The sequence below is a fragment of the Labrus bergylta genome, chromosome 13 (genome assembly GCF_963930695.1).
Source record: "Labrus bergylta chromosome 13, fLabBer1.1, whole genome shotgun sequence".
Lineage (NCBI taxonomy): Eukaryota > Metazoa > Chordata > Actinopteri > Labriformes > Labridae > Labrus > Labrus bergylta.
In genome coordinates this window covers 21,646,865-21,663,944 of record NC_089207.1, presented here as the reverse complement: position 1 = coordinate 21,663,944, position 17,080 = coordinate 21,646,865, and the positions used below count along the sequence as shown (strand labels likewise).

General features: G+C 44.4%; 1 protein-coding gene across 1 annotated transcript in view; it reads left to right on the top strand.

Moving 5' to 3' along the window:
- The window catches only part of LOC109985180 (titin-like), a 200,169-nt gene that overhangs the window by 55,972 nt on the left and 127,117 nt on the right, over window positions 1–17,080 (top strand). The window contains exons 56-75 of the mRNA XM_065962524.1: window positions 149–430; window positions 668–946; window positions 1,035–1,313; window positions 1,412–1,690; window positions 1,776–2,063; window positions 2,147–2,425; window positions 2,755–3,036; window positions 5,121–5,399; window positions 5,495–5,776; window positions 5,876–6,154; window positions 8,412–8,699; window positions 10,338–10,616; window positions 12,297–12,578; window positions 12,787–13,065; window positions 13,165–13,452; window positions 13,889–14,176; window positions 14,285–14,575; window positions 15,511–15,798; window positions 15,911–16,021; window positions 16,622–16,907. Coding sequence (XP_065818596.1) covers window positions 149–430; window positions 668–946; window positions 1,035–1,313; window positions 1,412–1,690; window positions 1,776–2,063; window positions 2,147–2,425; window positions 2,755–3,036; window positions 5,121–5,399; window positions 5,495–5,776; window positions 5,876–6,154; window positions 8,412–8,699; window positions 10,338–10,616; window positions 12,297–12,578; window positions 12,787–13,065; window positions 13,165–13,452; window positions 13,889–14,176; window positions 14,285–14,575; window positions 15,511–15,798; window positions 15,911–16,021; window positions 16,622–16,907 — 5,488 coding nt within the window. The remainder of the gene's footprint in view (window positions 1–148; window positions 431–667; window positions 947–1,034; window positions 1,314–1,411; window positions 1,691–1,775; window positions 2,064–2,146; window positions 2,426–2,754; window positions 3,037–5,120; window positions 5,400–5,494; window positions 5,777–5,875; window positions 6,155–8,411; window positions 8,700–10,337; window positions 10,617–12,296; window positions 12,579–12,786; window positions 13,066–13,164; window positions 13,453–13,888; window positions 14,177–14,284; window positions 14,576–15,510; window positions 15,799–15,910; window positions 16,022–16,621; window positions 16,908–17,080) is intronic.

Below are 17,080 nucleotides of genomic sequence, written 5' to 3'. Positions count from 1 at the left end.
GTTTTAGAAATCTACAAATAATGGAAACCTTTTGGATATATCACCAAGCAACATTTGGAAGGAGACATACATTGCCTACTTTAAGTTCCATATGTTCCCTTTGTTGTTTAGCCGATGATTACATCTGCTATTTCATTTTGTTTCTCAGAGCCTCCCAAATTCACAAGAACCCCCGACCGTGTTTCTGTGGTCCGTCCTGGTCAGAGTAAATTATTTGAGTGTCAGGTGACTGGCACACCTGAGATAGACATCTACTGGTTCAGGGAGGGGTCTGAGATCAGCCCCAGTGATAGATACAAGATGGCTTTTGTTAACTCTGTTGCAACTCTGGAAGTCTGTGGAGCAGAAACTAAAGACAGTGGGCTTTACTACTGCGAGGCTCGCAATGAGGCTGGAAGTGAGAGCTGCAGCATGGAGCTCAAAGTCAAAGGTCAGTTTAATCAGCATAGCATGCTCATTCTGCAGGACTTTAAAGAATATAGGGTGAAAGGATTGGTTTCCAAATCAAGGCAGAGGCCTCGTTGTTAAGATTACCTGCAGTAGAATTTTGTTGTTCTTAAAGCTAAATGATAAAAAGCTTTAAAATTAGAGAACTTTGCTTTCAAATAAAGAGCTAGTGAAGTCTATTTCATGCCATCAAGGTTACAATTATTTTCTCTTATCTCAGAACCACCATCGTTTGTTAAAGAGCTTGCTCCAGCTGATGTTGTCAAGGGCTCCAGCGCCTGCTTTGAGTGTCAGGTTGCTGGGACTGGTCCATTTGAGATTACATGGCACAAAGATGCTAAAGAGATCAAACCCAGTGCCAAACATTGCTTCTCCCAAATGAATGACACTTTGGTTCTGGAGGTGCACAAATGTGACAAGGTAGATGTCGGTGAATACCAGTGTACTGTTTCCAACGAGGTGGGAAGCTGTACTTGTAAGACTACATTAAACCTCAAAGGTTGGTCTAATCAGCATTACACATCTTAATTTTCATATTTTGGGGAAATACTTGACCTGTTTGACTTTTCAATGGTTGTCTCTGATAGAACCACCAACATTTACCAAGAGAATTGAGAATACTGCCACCGTCCTGGGTAAAACGGCAGATTTTATGTGCGTTGTCAAGGGTTCTCCAACTCTCTCTGTACAATGGCAAAAAGATGAGAACTGGATTTTGGAGGATTCAAAGATTGAAAGGACATTTGAGAATAATGTAGCCACTCTCAGGATTCTGTCCTGTGAGACGATGCATAGTGGGAAATACACCTGCCAGGTGGTAAATGAGGCTGGGCAGGAGAAGTGCTTTGCCACCCTCACAGTGCAAGGTATACCTATACTTAAATACTCAGCTACCAAATATTTCCATGCTTTAAACTAAGAACGTGGAAACTGAAGAAATGTTTGACTTTGCTTTGCATTGTAGAGCCCCCTAAGATCACAGAGAATCCCGAGATAATAAAGGTTACTGTCGGAGATCCCATCAGTATGGACTGTAAGGTAACAGGCTCCCCTGAGCTCAAAGTGAAATGGATGAAAGATGGCAAGGAACTTCAGTCCATCAGGCAGCACAAGCTGACCTTTGAGAACAACATGAGCAGCCTAAAGATTCAGTCTGTTCAGCGACAGGACGAAGGAGAATATGTCTTTGAGGTGGCGAACCACATCAGTAGCTGCACCTGCAAAGTCAAAGTGATCGTACTAGGTTGGTGTGAAAAAACATAAACCTTCTGTGGTGCACAGTGACTTCATAAACAATGTTTAACTACTTTTAATTCTTTTGGTCACAGAACAAGTAATTCCCCCAAGCTTCATCAAACCACTTGTAAACATGCAAGAGATATTGGGCTCATTTGTTCAGATCTGTTGCAAAATATCTGGCTCCCTCCCCATATCGGTGGAATGGCAGAAAGACGGAACCAAAATCTCTAGTGGGGTGAAACATAAACTCATTCAGCAGGACAATTCTGTGTCCATTGAAATTGAACAGCTAGAGAGATCTGACGCAGGATCTTACTCTTGCAAACTGACCAACGCAGCTGGAAGTTGTGAATCCAGTGGATCCCTCATGGTCAAAGGTTAGACAGTGCTTTCCAAAATGATGTTGTATAATCCTAAACCAAAGGTAAGTACCTCTTTAACTTGATCTTGTCCTCTTCAGAACCTCCCAGCTTTGTAACAGTGCCTGAGTCGCAAGCGGCTGTTCCCAATGCCACTGTGCGCTTCAAAGGCACATTTAAGGGAACACCTCCATTTACGATCAAATGGTTCAAGAACGACACCGAGCTCATGACTGGGCCCACCTGTTTCACGGGTCTGGATGGGCAGTCTTGCTTCTTAGAGCTCTTTTCAGTGGGTGTCACCCAGAGTGGAGTTTACTCTTGCCAAGTCAGTAATGATGCCGGCTCTGTACGCTGCAGTGCAGATTTGACTGTCAAAGGTTGGATTGAAATCTTCTAAAGCAATTCTTGCGTGGCTGTTTTTATCGCATACTTTGTCTCTGGCTATGATGAGTAATTCTCTGCATCTTTTAGCTTTGCAGCATTTTCACTGTTATTTGAAAACTTGTTCCTTTCTGCAGCTTCATACCAAGACCTGTTTGTTGCATTTGTGATGAACATGCATTTCAAACAGCTATTCTGTTGCTAACCGACCATTGTCAGCTCATCCCTGCTTATCTCATCACCTCATGTCCTGCCTTTCATAATCATTTATCTGAAGTGCCCTGTACCCTTACAAGAGCTAATATACCTGTATTTTGGCTTTCAGAACCACCTGAATTTGTGCTGAAACTCCCTGCCACTAAGTTTGTGAGGCAGGGAGAGTCACTCCGTCTGGAGTGCAAAGTCAGTGGCACAACCCCTTTGACAGTGACCTGGTACAAACATGAAACCAGGGTCACAGACGGGGGCAACTACAAGACATCATTTGTTGACTCAGTAGCAGTCCTGGAACTGCACTCCTCGAGCTTTGATGATGATGGAGTGTACACCTGTGAAGCTCAGAATGATGCTGGCAGTGTCAGCTGCAGCACCACACTTTCTGTTAAAGGTCAGCCTCTCACTGACTTCCTCATCATTGTTCATTATCCATGATCTGACTTCCTGTTGCACTGCCTGTTCAGTGAAATTGAAGCTTTAGTTTTGTTGAACTGCTTGAAGCTGGAACACGTAACATTTACTAAAGTCCTTCATTCATCAATCTTTGCGGTGCACTACCCTTAAATGCTCTGGTTGGCAACTCTACCTTGACCTTCCCTTCATTCCACCACTGACAAATATCCATAAGCTTGTTGGGTTTGGAGCCAATGCAAATAAACCAATCCTGGAACATTTTCAGTTTCTGCAGATTCTCAGCCAAATAAAAAGCAGGATACACAACCATCCACAACCACTTATCCATTATAGCTGTATTTCCAACAAGGTTCCACTTTAAATGAATAATGTTTGTTCTAACTGTAACCAATCTAGTATTTTAACAGTCTTTAGTCTACAGTACTTCGATATCTTATCTCAGGCAATGCAAACGTTTTAGCTAGTTCTTTGCAACTTTCAGAAGTTGGTCATCTGGACTGTTGCCTCTCAACCAAACTTTCTTTATATTAGCTGTAGTTCCTTCCTAACATCATTCCACATTAATCTATTGTCTTTGTTGTAGTTTCAACAATTTCCACGTCCACCCTTAAACCCTTTAATCCATCGACCCACCACATTAACTTGGCTAAAATGGCTTATTAATATACACTTAAATAACCATGCCATCTTAAATTCAGCTCTAACAAATTCCCAATGCTGCTTCACCTTGTGTGCTACAGTTTTATTAAACACTCACAAACTAGCCATCTGGACAGTTTTCCTGTCCTACCCCATAGAAACCTTTTAAAAACCAATTACTGATTATTTTCATTCACTCTGAATTTCCATCAATAAAGTAAGTATCCATTCAGCCAGTCATCCATCCGTCCAGCAAGTCATCTATCAATCCATCCATCCATTCATCTATCCATCCATCATCCATCCATTAATCCATCCATTTATCATCTATCTATCCATCCACTTTTTCTTCCTTATTGTTCCATAACTCTTGTGCTCTACTACCAATGTTCCTCTACAATAGCTTAGTCAGCCCATCTCAATATTATCTACAACTAAACCTAATTAACCTCACCAACAAATGTCCAATGTAAGTTTTAAGTTTAGTCTAACTTCTTAAACTTAGTTCTAACCAACATTTCCATGTCAGCCAATTGGACTGTAATACAAATCCATACTTCTAACAACTGGACTCAACTTTTCCCAGTTTGCTTCTGAAGCAAACTCAGCAGCTGTTACATCAAATTACCAAATTATAATAATTTTGTAATATACCCGTATTAATGGGACACTCTGAAGTCCTCCATCTGGATTATAGTTCATACAAATTCCCTCTGCGTCTCTACTATGTTATCTCTAACAATTGAATCTTCAGAGGTCCGCCACTTTAACTAGCCTATAGCTCCAACAACATCCCATTGCAACTTACCCAGGTAAGCCACAGTTCTCTTTAAATTGACAAGTTAGCCTCCTGGACCTCCAACAACCTATCTTACCGGTAGTTCCAACAAATTCCAGGAGTCCATCTTCTTTCAACAACTCTGTCATCTCAACTCATCCCAGTCCACTAACTTGATTGTCCCATCTCAACAACCTTCCACGTTAATCTTGTCATGTTAGCTTAGCTGTATCCATTAAAACTCCTGAAGTCTAGCCAATAATTACAATTCAGCAGCCTTAAGAGCCATCCCAATAACCATCCACAACCACTTTGCCACCTTAGCTTTGGTCCAAACAACCTTCCACTGCAACTTAAACTCTAAATAGTCGTATTCCCATAAACATGCCAGAAAAAAATGTGCAGGTTAATCTACAAATTCAAATTTTACCAACATTTTTGCCATGTTTGTAACTCCAAACAATCAACTCCGACAAACCCTGTCCAGCAAACTTCCGAGCCAACTCTGGCCATCTTAGCTGTTGTTCTTTTACCAATCCAGAAAGTGACAACACATGAAATGTTACGGGTTTCAGCTTTGAGCTATCATTATGGATTATTTCCAGTGTTTGCCCATTTTTAACAGTTTCCTGATCTTTTTGTAGAACCGCCATGTTTTGTCAAAGTACCTCAGCCCATTGAGGGGCTGAAGGGTAAGGACGTGAGTCTGTACTGCGAGATGAGCGGTACAGCTCCGTTCCAGATCACCTGGTTCAAAGACAGGAAACCTCTGATGGAGAGCAGGAAGTATAAGATGGTGAGCGAAGGCAGCTCGGCAACGCTGCATGTCATTGGGATAGAGCCTACGGATGCCGGCGAATACGAGTGCAAAGTGTCAAACAGTGTAGGAAGCGAAACCTGCCAGACGTCAGTTAAACTCAGAGGTCAGTAGAAACTGAAAATCATTAGTTTTAGATTTTCAAATGACCTTGTCACATTGCTGACTTTGCCTTTTGCGCTGTTTTTCTCCTCTCTTCAGAGCCGCCGTCGTTTGTGAAGAAACTGTCAAACATGACGGTGATACTGGGAGAGGAGGTGACCCTTGTGGCCACTGTTAAAGGCTCTGAACCCATTACTGTGTCCTGGGTTCAAGATAAGGATCACATTCTCAGGGACGGTGACAACAGGAAAATCACCTTTGAGAACAACAAGGTCGCTCTTAAAGTGTTTAAGGCTGATGCAACCACTGCAGGCAAATATACGTGCCAACTCAGAAACGATGCTGGGAGTGTGGAGTGTTTCGCTAACTTGACTGTTCTAGGTTTGTAATCATATAATTCTCTCTTTCTCTTGCAGTTTTGCTTTCCTTCTGCAGGTCTGATTAAAAACCCTCTCTCTGCTCCTTCTCTGTTGATTCCAGAACCTGCAAAGATCGTTGACAAGCCGGACACCCTGAGTGTGACTGCAGGTGATATCGCCGCCCTAGAGGTCAAAGTGTGTGGCACCCCAGAGCTGACGCCAAAGTGGTTCAAGGACGGCGTTGAGCTGGCCTCAGGGAGGAAATACAAAATCTCCTTTTCACGGATGATCTCCAGCCTGAATGTGCTCTCTGCAGAGAAAGTGGATTCTGGAGAATATACGTTTGAGGTTATGAACCAGGTCGGAAAGGATCTGAGTAAAATCAATCTCACCGTTCTAGGTTGGTGTATTCTTCGATCAACAGGGTTGGGTTTGAATGGAATACCTGAGGTTTGGCATAAATACCTGAATGAATGTTACAACCTTTTTATGCCTTAATTTGAGAAAGAGTCTCATGGATTTCCAATCAATTATTTTCAAATCCAAAGGTCCAATCGGTAAGATGTGTAGTGAGTGAAATGATAAAGTGACCTTACTATATGATCAGATGTAGGAAACATGCTATGTTGAAGTGCTGGCTTCTCTGACAACAATGCAGCAGCCAGTATGTCCTCCTTCTAACTTTAGATTCTGGTCCTGAATGCTCTGGATTTGTTTGGACCAGAGAAGGTAGGCGGTTTTAAGGCCCCCCCACGCGGCCATTTTGGACGCCCCTCGGTTTGCCAGATATGAGACCAGTTATCAGATCAAACCAACAGGTGTTGCAGCGATGGAAGCTGGCAAGAGAACTGGTTCAGATAGAAGTGATTGTACCCGACCTAAAAAGCCTCTGCATGTTTCTAATAAGCTCCACAAGCAGAAACGTGTTCAAACTAGGATCAATATTGGAGATGCTTTTAAAAAATGGAGAGAGGTTAGAACGCAGAAAGGTTTACAGACCGATGCAGAGCTGGATAAACACTGAAGCTTCAGTGTCCACCACATGGCAACCTGCATTAACATTGACTCTAGAGAAGAGGGGGCGGGGGGAGACAGCTCTCTAAAGTGTTTTGAATTTGGACTGCAGTACCCATTTTAAACACTAGGGGCCTGATTTACTAAGATCCCAATGAAAGAGTACTAAATTGCATGTTCGTTTCAACAAATTGCACGTTTGGTTGGTGGGCATTTTGCGGGTGATCTACGAAGAAAATTTGCGCGAATGACACCAGGTTTTTTGCGTGTTCTACTGGTTTATGTCATGGAGAGTTTTGACGGAAAGCAGGATGACTGCAAGCGCAAAATGGGTATCAGTGGAAGAGGCATTAAACATACAGTATATTTGAGTTATAGCAGATAAAACTGAATATTACAAAAAGAAAATTTGGCTTATAAGAAAACCTCAGCATTAAACAGGGCCTCTCTTTTCTTCCCTCCATCTTTTGAAGATGAATTGTCATAAATTGCGCAGAAGGTGTGAGCTGTCTCCTCTGTGGTGCTCAGGCACAACACTCGGCACACTGTTGCGCACAAGACAGGTGGCCAGTGCTGTGTCTGATCGGACATTAATGCTCTGGCAAGAGGTATGGAAGATGGGGGTACAAGCAGTGGGGAGGTCCCCCCATCCAAGCGTAGCAGCAGCGGGCTGTAGAGGGAGGAGACGCGCACACTATGGAGAGGAGCGCACCAGAGGGCACAAGCCGGGGGAGAGATGCGCAGCTTGAGTAAAAGGAAATCCCCAGTTTAAAATATAATGTTTGTGAAATGAGGGAAATAGGAAGACATAAATATCAATGTTGAAATTCTTTAGAATGCAGAGGCTGTGAATGTTCAGTTTTGTTGGCTAAAAATAAGTAACATAATAATACATAATTAACATGCTTGGGGAATAACGCAATCTGTATGCCTTCTTGGATTGTGCTAATGTCTCCTCCTAACTTCAATAACAGCAGCCTGTTGTGCGTAACAATGGTATCCTGGATTAGCACGTTCTTTTCAAAAGTTTTAAATACAGACACCTTCACAATCACCACAAATTTTGCCAGGTTTGGTAAATTGCAATGCGTGTACTAACTTCAGTTCTTTGCATTTTCTCCTCCCAGTATTTTGCACGCTAAGGCAGAAACGCCCCATATTGCATATTCATTAAGGCAAAACATACTAAATGGACATTGCGTGTTGTTTTGCTCATATGAAAGATGCAATCCTCACTGCGCGCCGTTAGAAGATCAGATAGCACATTTTTGCTGGTAGTATCAAGTTTTCACACGTTTTAAGACACGCAAACCTTTAGTAAATCAGGCACTAGGGGTCAGAGTTACATATTGCTCCTTTAACAACAGAAACCATGTTTTGGGCATACTGGCTACTGCAAGCAAATGTCCAATAACTTCCCATAAATTATGAATAAAACACAAATTAAACTGACAACATGAATAATAAACAAGCTTAATAATCCTCCCAGATATTCACTTTGAGCTTTTTCAGTTCCTGAAGTAGTTGAAATGTTTATGTTCATTCCTAAAATTTTTGAGGATTCACACCCAGCCCTTTGTGTGACAGAACATTTACACGTATTTATCCTGAAGAAATACTAACTCCTTGTTTTTCTTTGACAGATAAGATCATGCCTCCGAGCTTCTCGAGGAAGTTGAAGGATTGCAACACGGTTGTAGGAAACGTTGGTGAAATGGAGTGCAAAGTGTCAGGCTCCCCACCTTTCACCGTCTCATGGTATCACGACGGGGCGGAGATACAGACAGGACCGAATTACGACATTTCATTCAGCGACAACAACTGCACGCTCAAAGTGCCCACGCTGAAGCTGTTGGACTCTGGAGTGTATAAATGTAAAGCTGTCAACAAGGCAGGCTCCAGTGAAACCTCGGCCTCTTTGGTCGTCAAAGGTCAGCAGACACTGCACACGCTTTGTTGTGTTTTATTTACTCACAGACGCTGGCGATTGTTTTCCTGCTACTTTCATTCATCTCAGAAATATGAACTCATAAACGTGTTGAATGCTTTCTTTTCCAGGGAGAAGATTTGTGGCCGTTTATAGATTTTATGTTGCTATAGAAATACTGTAGTTTTGAAAATGTCAAATTAGATGATGGAACATAAAGTGTGGACATAAATGACTGCTGCCCTCGAAATCCAAAAACGTTCTTTCACCTCCTCGCCATGTTTACTAGTTTGCAGCTTCCTGTTTGCTGCTGGCGAGACCGCTCCTACAATTTGCATGAGACCGGACTAAAGACGATTTTATTAAACGTGTTTGATTTATCGTAACGCCCAGATGAGAAACAAACCAATCAGATTGAGTAATAAAATGACCTCACAACAAACGAGCGGGATCATGAGAGCACGCCCGACTCTAACAAAACTCTCAGGATTTTATTCCCACTTTTCCCTCGTTTGTTTGCGACTTTGAAATGGCTTGAAGTCATTTGGTGTGAGACAAGCTTCAGTTAAAAGCGAGACCGCCCCTTGTACCTTTCTGACTTCAGAGAGAGAACGTCGACTCTCTTGGTTTGCCTCTCATCATCATCAGGACGCTATCTTTCAGAGATTCTGTCTGAACACAAGTTTACATTTAAAAGCAGAATGGAGAAATATTATTTAGGGCGTCTTTTAGGTTATACTTCCACTCTTTCAACCAATAATGTTTGAGCAGGTTCTGGGTCTGTGCTGGAAAATAGCGGGAAAGAAACCGAATCTTTGAACCAATGTAGCGTAACACGATTGGCTGGATGTTGGTTTGAATTGATCGAGAATCGATTGCTATTCCTTAGATTTAAGTTAAATCCAAATTTTTAAACACATTCAAACATTAGATGACAGACTCATTTTGTTATTGATTTAAACAAACTCATATCACATCTTCTCGTCACACCGACTCTTAACTCTTAAGTTAAGACTCTTAAGTTTCTGGTTTCTCAGAGGAGGAGGTCTCATCTTGGGGGGGGGGGGGGGTTATTGAACATCTGCTGTCCAAACCGGACGCTTCAAACTTCTGGGAGTCGACCCCAGAGGCTGCACCGTGAAGACAGCAAATTTATCAAATCAATTCATGAGAAATAAAATAAAGAATCAAAACTTCTTTGATTACAAAAAATCCAGCACTGCCAGGATCCTGATCCTACACGCATCCTGTACTTAAAGAACCGCTCGACCTACAAACCCACAAAAGACACCTCCGATCTGCCTACACCCACCGCCTCCAACCCCCCAGGACTAAACTCTGCTCTACAGGGGACAGAGCCTCCCACTCTGCTGCCCCAATGCGTAATACTCTCCCTGACCACCTGAGGGCCCTACAGACTGGTTTCAGGACCTCCCTCTCTTAAATCCTCTTCTCTGAGATGTTTTATGTCCATGTTTGTAACTCTGTTTGATTTTAGTTGTTGCTTTTAGGCTTTTATTCCAAATTGTAGGTCTTTGAGATTTCAAATGTAAAGCACGTTATGAATAAAATGTATTATTATTGATTGTTTTGGCTCTCTCTCTCTCTCTCGTCTTATCTCTGATCTCGTCCCTCTTTGCAGAACCTCCGTCCTTTGTGGTACCTCCTCAGCCCGTGGAGGCCATGCCTGGCTCCAACGTGACCTTCTCGGCCATGGTGAAGGGCAGCGCCCCCCTCAGGCTGAAGTGGTTCAGAGGCACAAAGGAGATCGTGTCTGGACGGAGCTGTAACTTCTCCCTGAAGGAGAACCAGGTTATTCTGGAGCTGTTCAACGTGGACAGCTCTCAGGCAGGAGAGTACACCTGTCAGATCATTAACGACGCAGGGAAAGAAAACTGCCCTGTTCTCCTCGCCGTCAAAGGTCAGTCTGAGGTCAAATCCTTCTCACTCTTATTATTTAAGTCAGCAATCTCCTGAATGCTCTGGATTTGTTTAGACCAGAGAAGGTAGGCGGTTTTAAGGCACCCCCACATGGCCGTTTTGGATGCCCCTCGGTTTGCCAGATATGAGACCAGTTCATAATTAAATGGCATCTTGGACTTCTTCACGGAGGAGGATCAGGGCCAGACCTGAGGAATGAATCATTTTCGTTTTTCTGCACTTCAAGAAAAAAGTCCAAATGTTTGGATTCAAGTTGAAAAGCAAAAGAGTGCGTTCCAACTTTGTTCCCAACATTTCAGCGTTAGCTTTTTTTCAAATCAGTGCGTTCGACTAGGAGAGGAGGCGCTTTAGGAAACAGTCACAGTGACTTTTTCAGCCATACACTGAACACATTGTAATACTTTTTTACGGCCACCAGGTGTCGCTGTGTTCACTGAGAATAAAACTTCATCTGTCAGTCATTAAACCTCTGGAGCTTGTCTTATAACATTAAAACAATTTAAACTAGAAAATCATAAATTCAACATTTGACATAAAAAATAACAAATACTGTCGTCTCCACAACAACTGCCGTCCTCAATCATGCAAGTCCTGCTCCGACCTCCACCTCAGCGGCGAGGAAGTGTGGACAACAGGAACGAGAGGAATACAAAGGAGAAATCAATTTCACTTAATGAGAGGTCCCGCTCTCTTTTCTAAAGCGTGTGAACGCAAACGGCCGCATTTTTCACACGGACTTTACCCGGAGTTTCTCCGGCCAGACCCCTAGTATTTTTTCCACAGAAAGTCCGAGTGAACTGATGTCTGAACATGGCAGCATATACTCCGGAGAGCTCAACTTGAGCCAATGGGAAGAGAATGACATTTATATACAGTGACTGTCTAAAGTGTCTGCACACGACCACTACCTCCGTGCACGTAATTAAACGGCTGCATTATGTTTTCTGTTCGTCATTATGTTGTTCTCCACTTTTTTGTGGATGTTGTCTTTCCATTGGATTACACATAGCATTGATATGAAGGCAAATATTCTCATTATAGCGTCATGTAGCGGACTTGTGCTTCTGCCGCTACTTCCGCGTTGTTTATTTACGTCACATCTTACCTCAGGAAATCCCCCGATCCCCCTCCCCTCTGACAGGGATAGTCTCCAGCTGTGAGGAGCATATATGAATGGCTAGGTCGGGAAAATCTCCGGAGCAGTCCTCCTGTAATTATCTAGATATTATCCGGAGTGCATATGTGAAAACGACTTCAGATTCAGGGATTAAAAATGAGCTCTGACTCAAAAAGCTAAATCTTAAATAAAAAAATAATAAAAACGTCAAAATATTGTATTTACGAGGAGAGAAACGTCAACATGTGATCCTTTCTGACATCAGAATGTAAAAACAGGAAATGTTGCAGGACTTCTTCCTCACTCTCTGATTAAAGTGCAAATTACCGTCTCAGTCTGCGAGGGAATGGAGGAGACACTCATGTCGTTTAGAGGTCGCTGGACGGGGATCAGCGCTGACCTTTAGTGCCAGATGATGGAGTTCTTTATGTGACTGTTCACAATGATCATCATTCTTACTGACGTCAGATCTGTCTCACCTGTGAATTATTAAACATCATTAAGATAATATTCTGATGTGAACATGACCTTTGTGTCCCTCAGAGCCCGCGGTGTTCTCCAAGAAGCTGAAGGACGTGTCGGTGGAGAAAGGCAAACCTTTGACTCTGGAGTGCACGTACAGCGGGACTCCTAAAATCACCGTGAGCTGGTTCAGAGACGGCCAGCAGATCTTTGCTTCTTATAAATACAACATCACCACGACGGAGAGCTCGTGCCTCCTCGAGTGTCTGAGCACTGACGACAAGGAGGCAGCGGGACGCTACTCCTGTGAGGTGTCCAATGATGCTGGACGTGACACGTGTGAGGCCACCGTGTCCATCCTCGGTCAGTAAAAAAACAATAACAGTAACTCTTCTGGTCAAATATAAACATACAGGAAACGTCTGCACAGAAACAGAAACCTGTTTGTTTTTAAGGAAAGTCGTGACATTGACATCCACACAGCTGGTGCAGTACCTGCTCTGACCAGCAGGTGTCACACTTTCACACTGATGTTTCCTGCTGTTAAACCTGCCTGTGTTTGTCCCCTCAGAGCCACCGTACTTTGTGGAGTCCCTGGAGTCGATGGAGGTGACGGCGGGAGACGCTGTGTGTCTGAAGTGTCAGGTGGCGGGCACGCCTGAGATCAAGGTGTCCTGGTTTAAAGCTGACGGTAAAGTCCGCTCCAGCCCCACCTGTAAGTTAGAGTACTCGAAGGGCGTGGCCTGTCTGAAGCTCAGCAAGGCCACTAAGAGCGACATCGGAGAGTACACCTGCAAGGCAGAGAACCCCATAGGCTCCGCCTCCTCCACCTGCAGGCTCAACGTGCTTGGTAACAGCTGGTCTTAAAGTATAAAATGGAATTCTATAAATGTGATATTAATCTAACGATCCATCCTGAACTCTTCACTCCCGTCTCTTCCTCCTGCAGAGGCTAAAACTCCTCCGTCCTTCCCGAAGAAGATCACCAGCCTGCAGCAGACGGAGGGTCTGCCCGTCAGGTTCGAGTGCCGCATCGCCGGCTCCTCGCCCATCGAGGTGTCCTGGCTGAGAGACGGCGAGCCTGTGAGGGAGGGAGACGAGTTCTCCATGACGTATGACGACAACACGGCCGTGCTGCAGATCGGCAGCGGGGAGATGAGGCACTCCGGAGAGTACACGTGTGTCGCCACCAACAGCGTGGGCTCCGCCTCCTGCAGGGCCAAACTTACTCTGCAAGGTCTGTGATGAAAAACAACAGGAAGCAGGGACAACAGACTTAATTAACACAAGAATTTGTGCAGCTAAATTTGATCATGATCAAAGTGTGTCCACTCAAAGTTGTGTTTGTCCCTGACAGGCTCCGGTTGTTAATCTAAGAGTGTGACATCATCACAGAAAGGATCCCGACAGAGAGTCCTGTTAGGCCAAATGTGTTGTTCTGAATGTGGTGTGTTTGTAGAGTGTGATGTCACAGCTGTTTGTGGTTAAAAACAAAAAGCTCTCGCTCTGACGGGATCCTTCCTTGATGATGTCACACTCTTAGAATAACAACCTATAGAGTCTTTGCATCCTCATGTTCCTGTCAGACTCTGTGGGTCAGTGTCAAATATTTTTTGATCTAAAGGTTCTTCTTCTTGTCTCGTCTTCTTCCTGCTCCGTCACAACCTCCTCAGAACCACGATACCCCCCAGTCTTTGACAGGAAGTTGTCACCACAGGAGGTGACGGTGGGCGACAGCATTGAGCTGGAGTGTCACATGAGCGGCTCCGCCCCCATGAAAGTCACATGGTCCAAAGACCATAAAGATATCCGCTCAGGGGGAAATTATAAGATGAGCTGTGTGGAGGACACGCCCCACCTGACCATAGTGAAGGCCGATAAAGGCGACACGGGCAGGTACTTCTGTCACGTGTCTAACGACGTGGGGAAGGACTCGTGTTCCTCTGACATCACGGTCAAAGGTATTTAACCTGGGTCACACTGGGGTCACCTGACCCTCTCTTCTCTAACCCTGAGCCCCCTGTGAGGGCGTTTCTTTGCTAACACTTCACGTCACTTTGTTCTTACAGAGCGTAAAAACCCTCCCGTGTTCACTAAAAAGCCCTCCGAGAACATCGAGGACTTGGAGGGTAAGCTGGTGAAGATCGAGGGCCGCGTGTCGGGCTCTCAGCCCATCTCAGTGAGCTGGTTCAGAGAGAACACGGAGATCCACAGCTCCAACAAATACGACGTCAGCTTCAAGAGTAACGTGGCCGTGCTGTGCATTAAGAGCAGCCAGGTGACCGACAGCGGCAGGTACTCCTGCCAGGCTTCAAACGAGGCAGGACGCGCCTCCTGTGACTTCAGCGTGGGGATCTCAGGTGGATCTGAGTGCACCACATGTTCCACTCCTCACACGCTCACTCTGTGTTGCCTGCAGAACCAGACGCACTGTTCAGCTCCGCTGTGCTAACTCATGAACCAATCAGATCGTTTCGATCAGGGATGGTCAACTTTGGTCACAGAAGGGCCACATTCATTTGTCTCACTGCCAAATTATAGTTTCCAAAAATGATTACAGTCAATTATGTCTCAAATTAACTCAACATATACCAGTGATCAAATATTATTATGGACATAATTCTGGTTTTCATGATTTCTTTAATTGATATGTCAAAATTGAACTGAGGGCCATGTTGAGGGTTGATGGGGGCCGCATGTGGCCCCCAGGCCGCCAGTTGCCCACCCCTGGTTTAGATTATAACTAGAGAACAGCACAGATGTTTTCTCCTTCTTCTTCCTTAGGGTTTGATTTAATGAAAGCTGTCAGGGTGTGTAGGTAATCAATCAGTTTCCTTGTGACGCTGAACTCTCCTGGTTTCCATCCGTCCGTCAGACAAACGGTCGTTTAAGACTTCTTCTTCTTTAAGACTTTTTAAACTTCTTTTGGTCCGTTTCTGGATTTATTGTGATCCCAGCTCCGACAGAATAAATCTCCTTTTGAAAGATATTTTTATTTATTAGATTTCATGAATGTGGCCGTGACCTTCTACGTGGAGAGATCCAACCACGAGACGATGATCTCACTGTCATTAATAAATCTTTATATGAGAGACGTTGATTCTCCCTGATGTTAGCCGCTGTTCCTCTTATCAACATGAAGGACGTTTTTTTTTTTTTAAAGGAAACAAAAACACATTGAGTGTAAACGGCCAGTCGGTTCAATGAGAGATTAGTGATTCCGCCTGCTCTGTGATTGTCATGTTTCTACAAACAGAGCGAGCTGAATTTAAACCTGTGTGTCTGTCTCCTGCAGAGGCGAAGAAGCCTCCGGTGTTCGACGTCCCGCTCAAACCGCTGACCGTGGACGAGGGCGACAAGCTGAGCCTCAGGTGTCACGTCTGCGGCTCTGCTCCTCTGAAGATCCAGTGGATGAAGGACAGGAAGGACCTGATGTCCGGCGGCAGCACCAGTATCAGCTTCTGTGACGGCACGGCATGTCTGGAAATAAACTCTGCATCCAAACACGACGCCGGAGATTACCTGTGCAAGGCCAGCAATGAGGCGGGCAACGAGTTCTGCAAGGCCAAAGTGACGGTCAAAGGTACAGACTGTGTGATCGCTCAGGGGTCAGAGTGATGGATGTGGCGCTGCATGAATCAAAACGCCGCTCCATCTTTGACGTTTCATGACGTGTTAAATATTTTCTGCTGCAGAGAAACCAGGAGCAACGCTGCCTTCGTCTGAAGCTCCAGCTGCTTCGCCGACCAAAAAACTGGACAACCTGTTCTTCATCGAGGAGCCCAAGACCACACACGTCACAGAGAGTGAGACACACACACACACACACACACACACACACACACACACAATACACACACACACACACACACAAATACACACACACATCACAGAGAGTGAGACACACACACATTATGTACACAAAGAGCGGACTTTTCAGATTTCTGTTAATAGCAGTCTCTTTTCTATGACCTTATTTTCGACCCTCCTCAGAAGCATCACTCAGGTTTATTACTGAGTAGCTTCACACAAACCAAACAAAACACGGAGAATTAAAATAAAAAACAACAAAAGGAACAAGAAGACATCAGATCTTCATTCACACCTTTGAGTAAAAGTCGGGGTGTAAAGAAACTAAAGCAGCTGTCGACACTTCACAGAACCTGAATGTGTTTCAGAATAGCTACATGTCTCTTCTTTGACCACCAGGGAGCACTTCACATCAGAGTAACCATTATGAAATGTAGACCGACAACACACTCATTTCAGACTTCAGGTTCAGATCTGATTGATTTGAGAAACAAGAATAAAATATCTATTACTTGAGCCTTCTTTGTCTCTTTAAAGTCAAAGTGACATTTCTGATTCTACTTTTGTCCTAACACCGCCCTCCTGCTCCTCCTCAGAGGGAACCGCCACATTCATCGCCAAAGTGGGCGGCGACCCAATCCCCAGTGTGAAGTGGATGAAGGGTAAGTGGAGGCAGATCACACACGGCGGCCGGATCTCCATGGAGCAGAAGGGCCAGGAGGCCAAACTGGAGATCAGAGAGGTGACCAAGTCCGACTCGGGTCAGTACAGGTGTGTCGCCTCCAACAAGCATGGAGAGATCGAGTGCAGCGCCGATATGCACGTGGACGAGAAGAAAGGGGCGGCGCTGCTGGAGGGAGACCTCAGGGCTAAACTGAAGAAGTGAGTTTATCTGACAGGACTACAACACTACTAGGGGGTTAAAGGCGTTAAAGGGCAGCTACAGTCTGGAGAGCAGCGGGGGTGTAATCATGTTTATCTAAAATATTAAAATAGCTCTAGAATAATTAGTAAACTTGAATAAGCTTCAGGTCGTACAGATTTTAGGGATATGA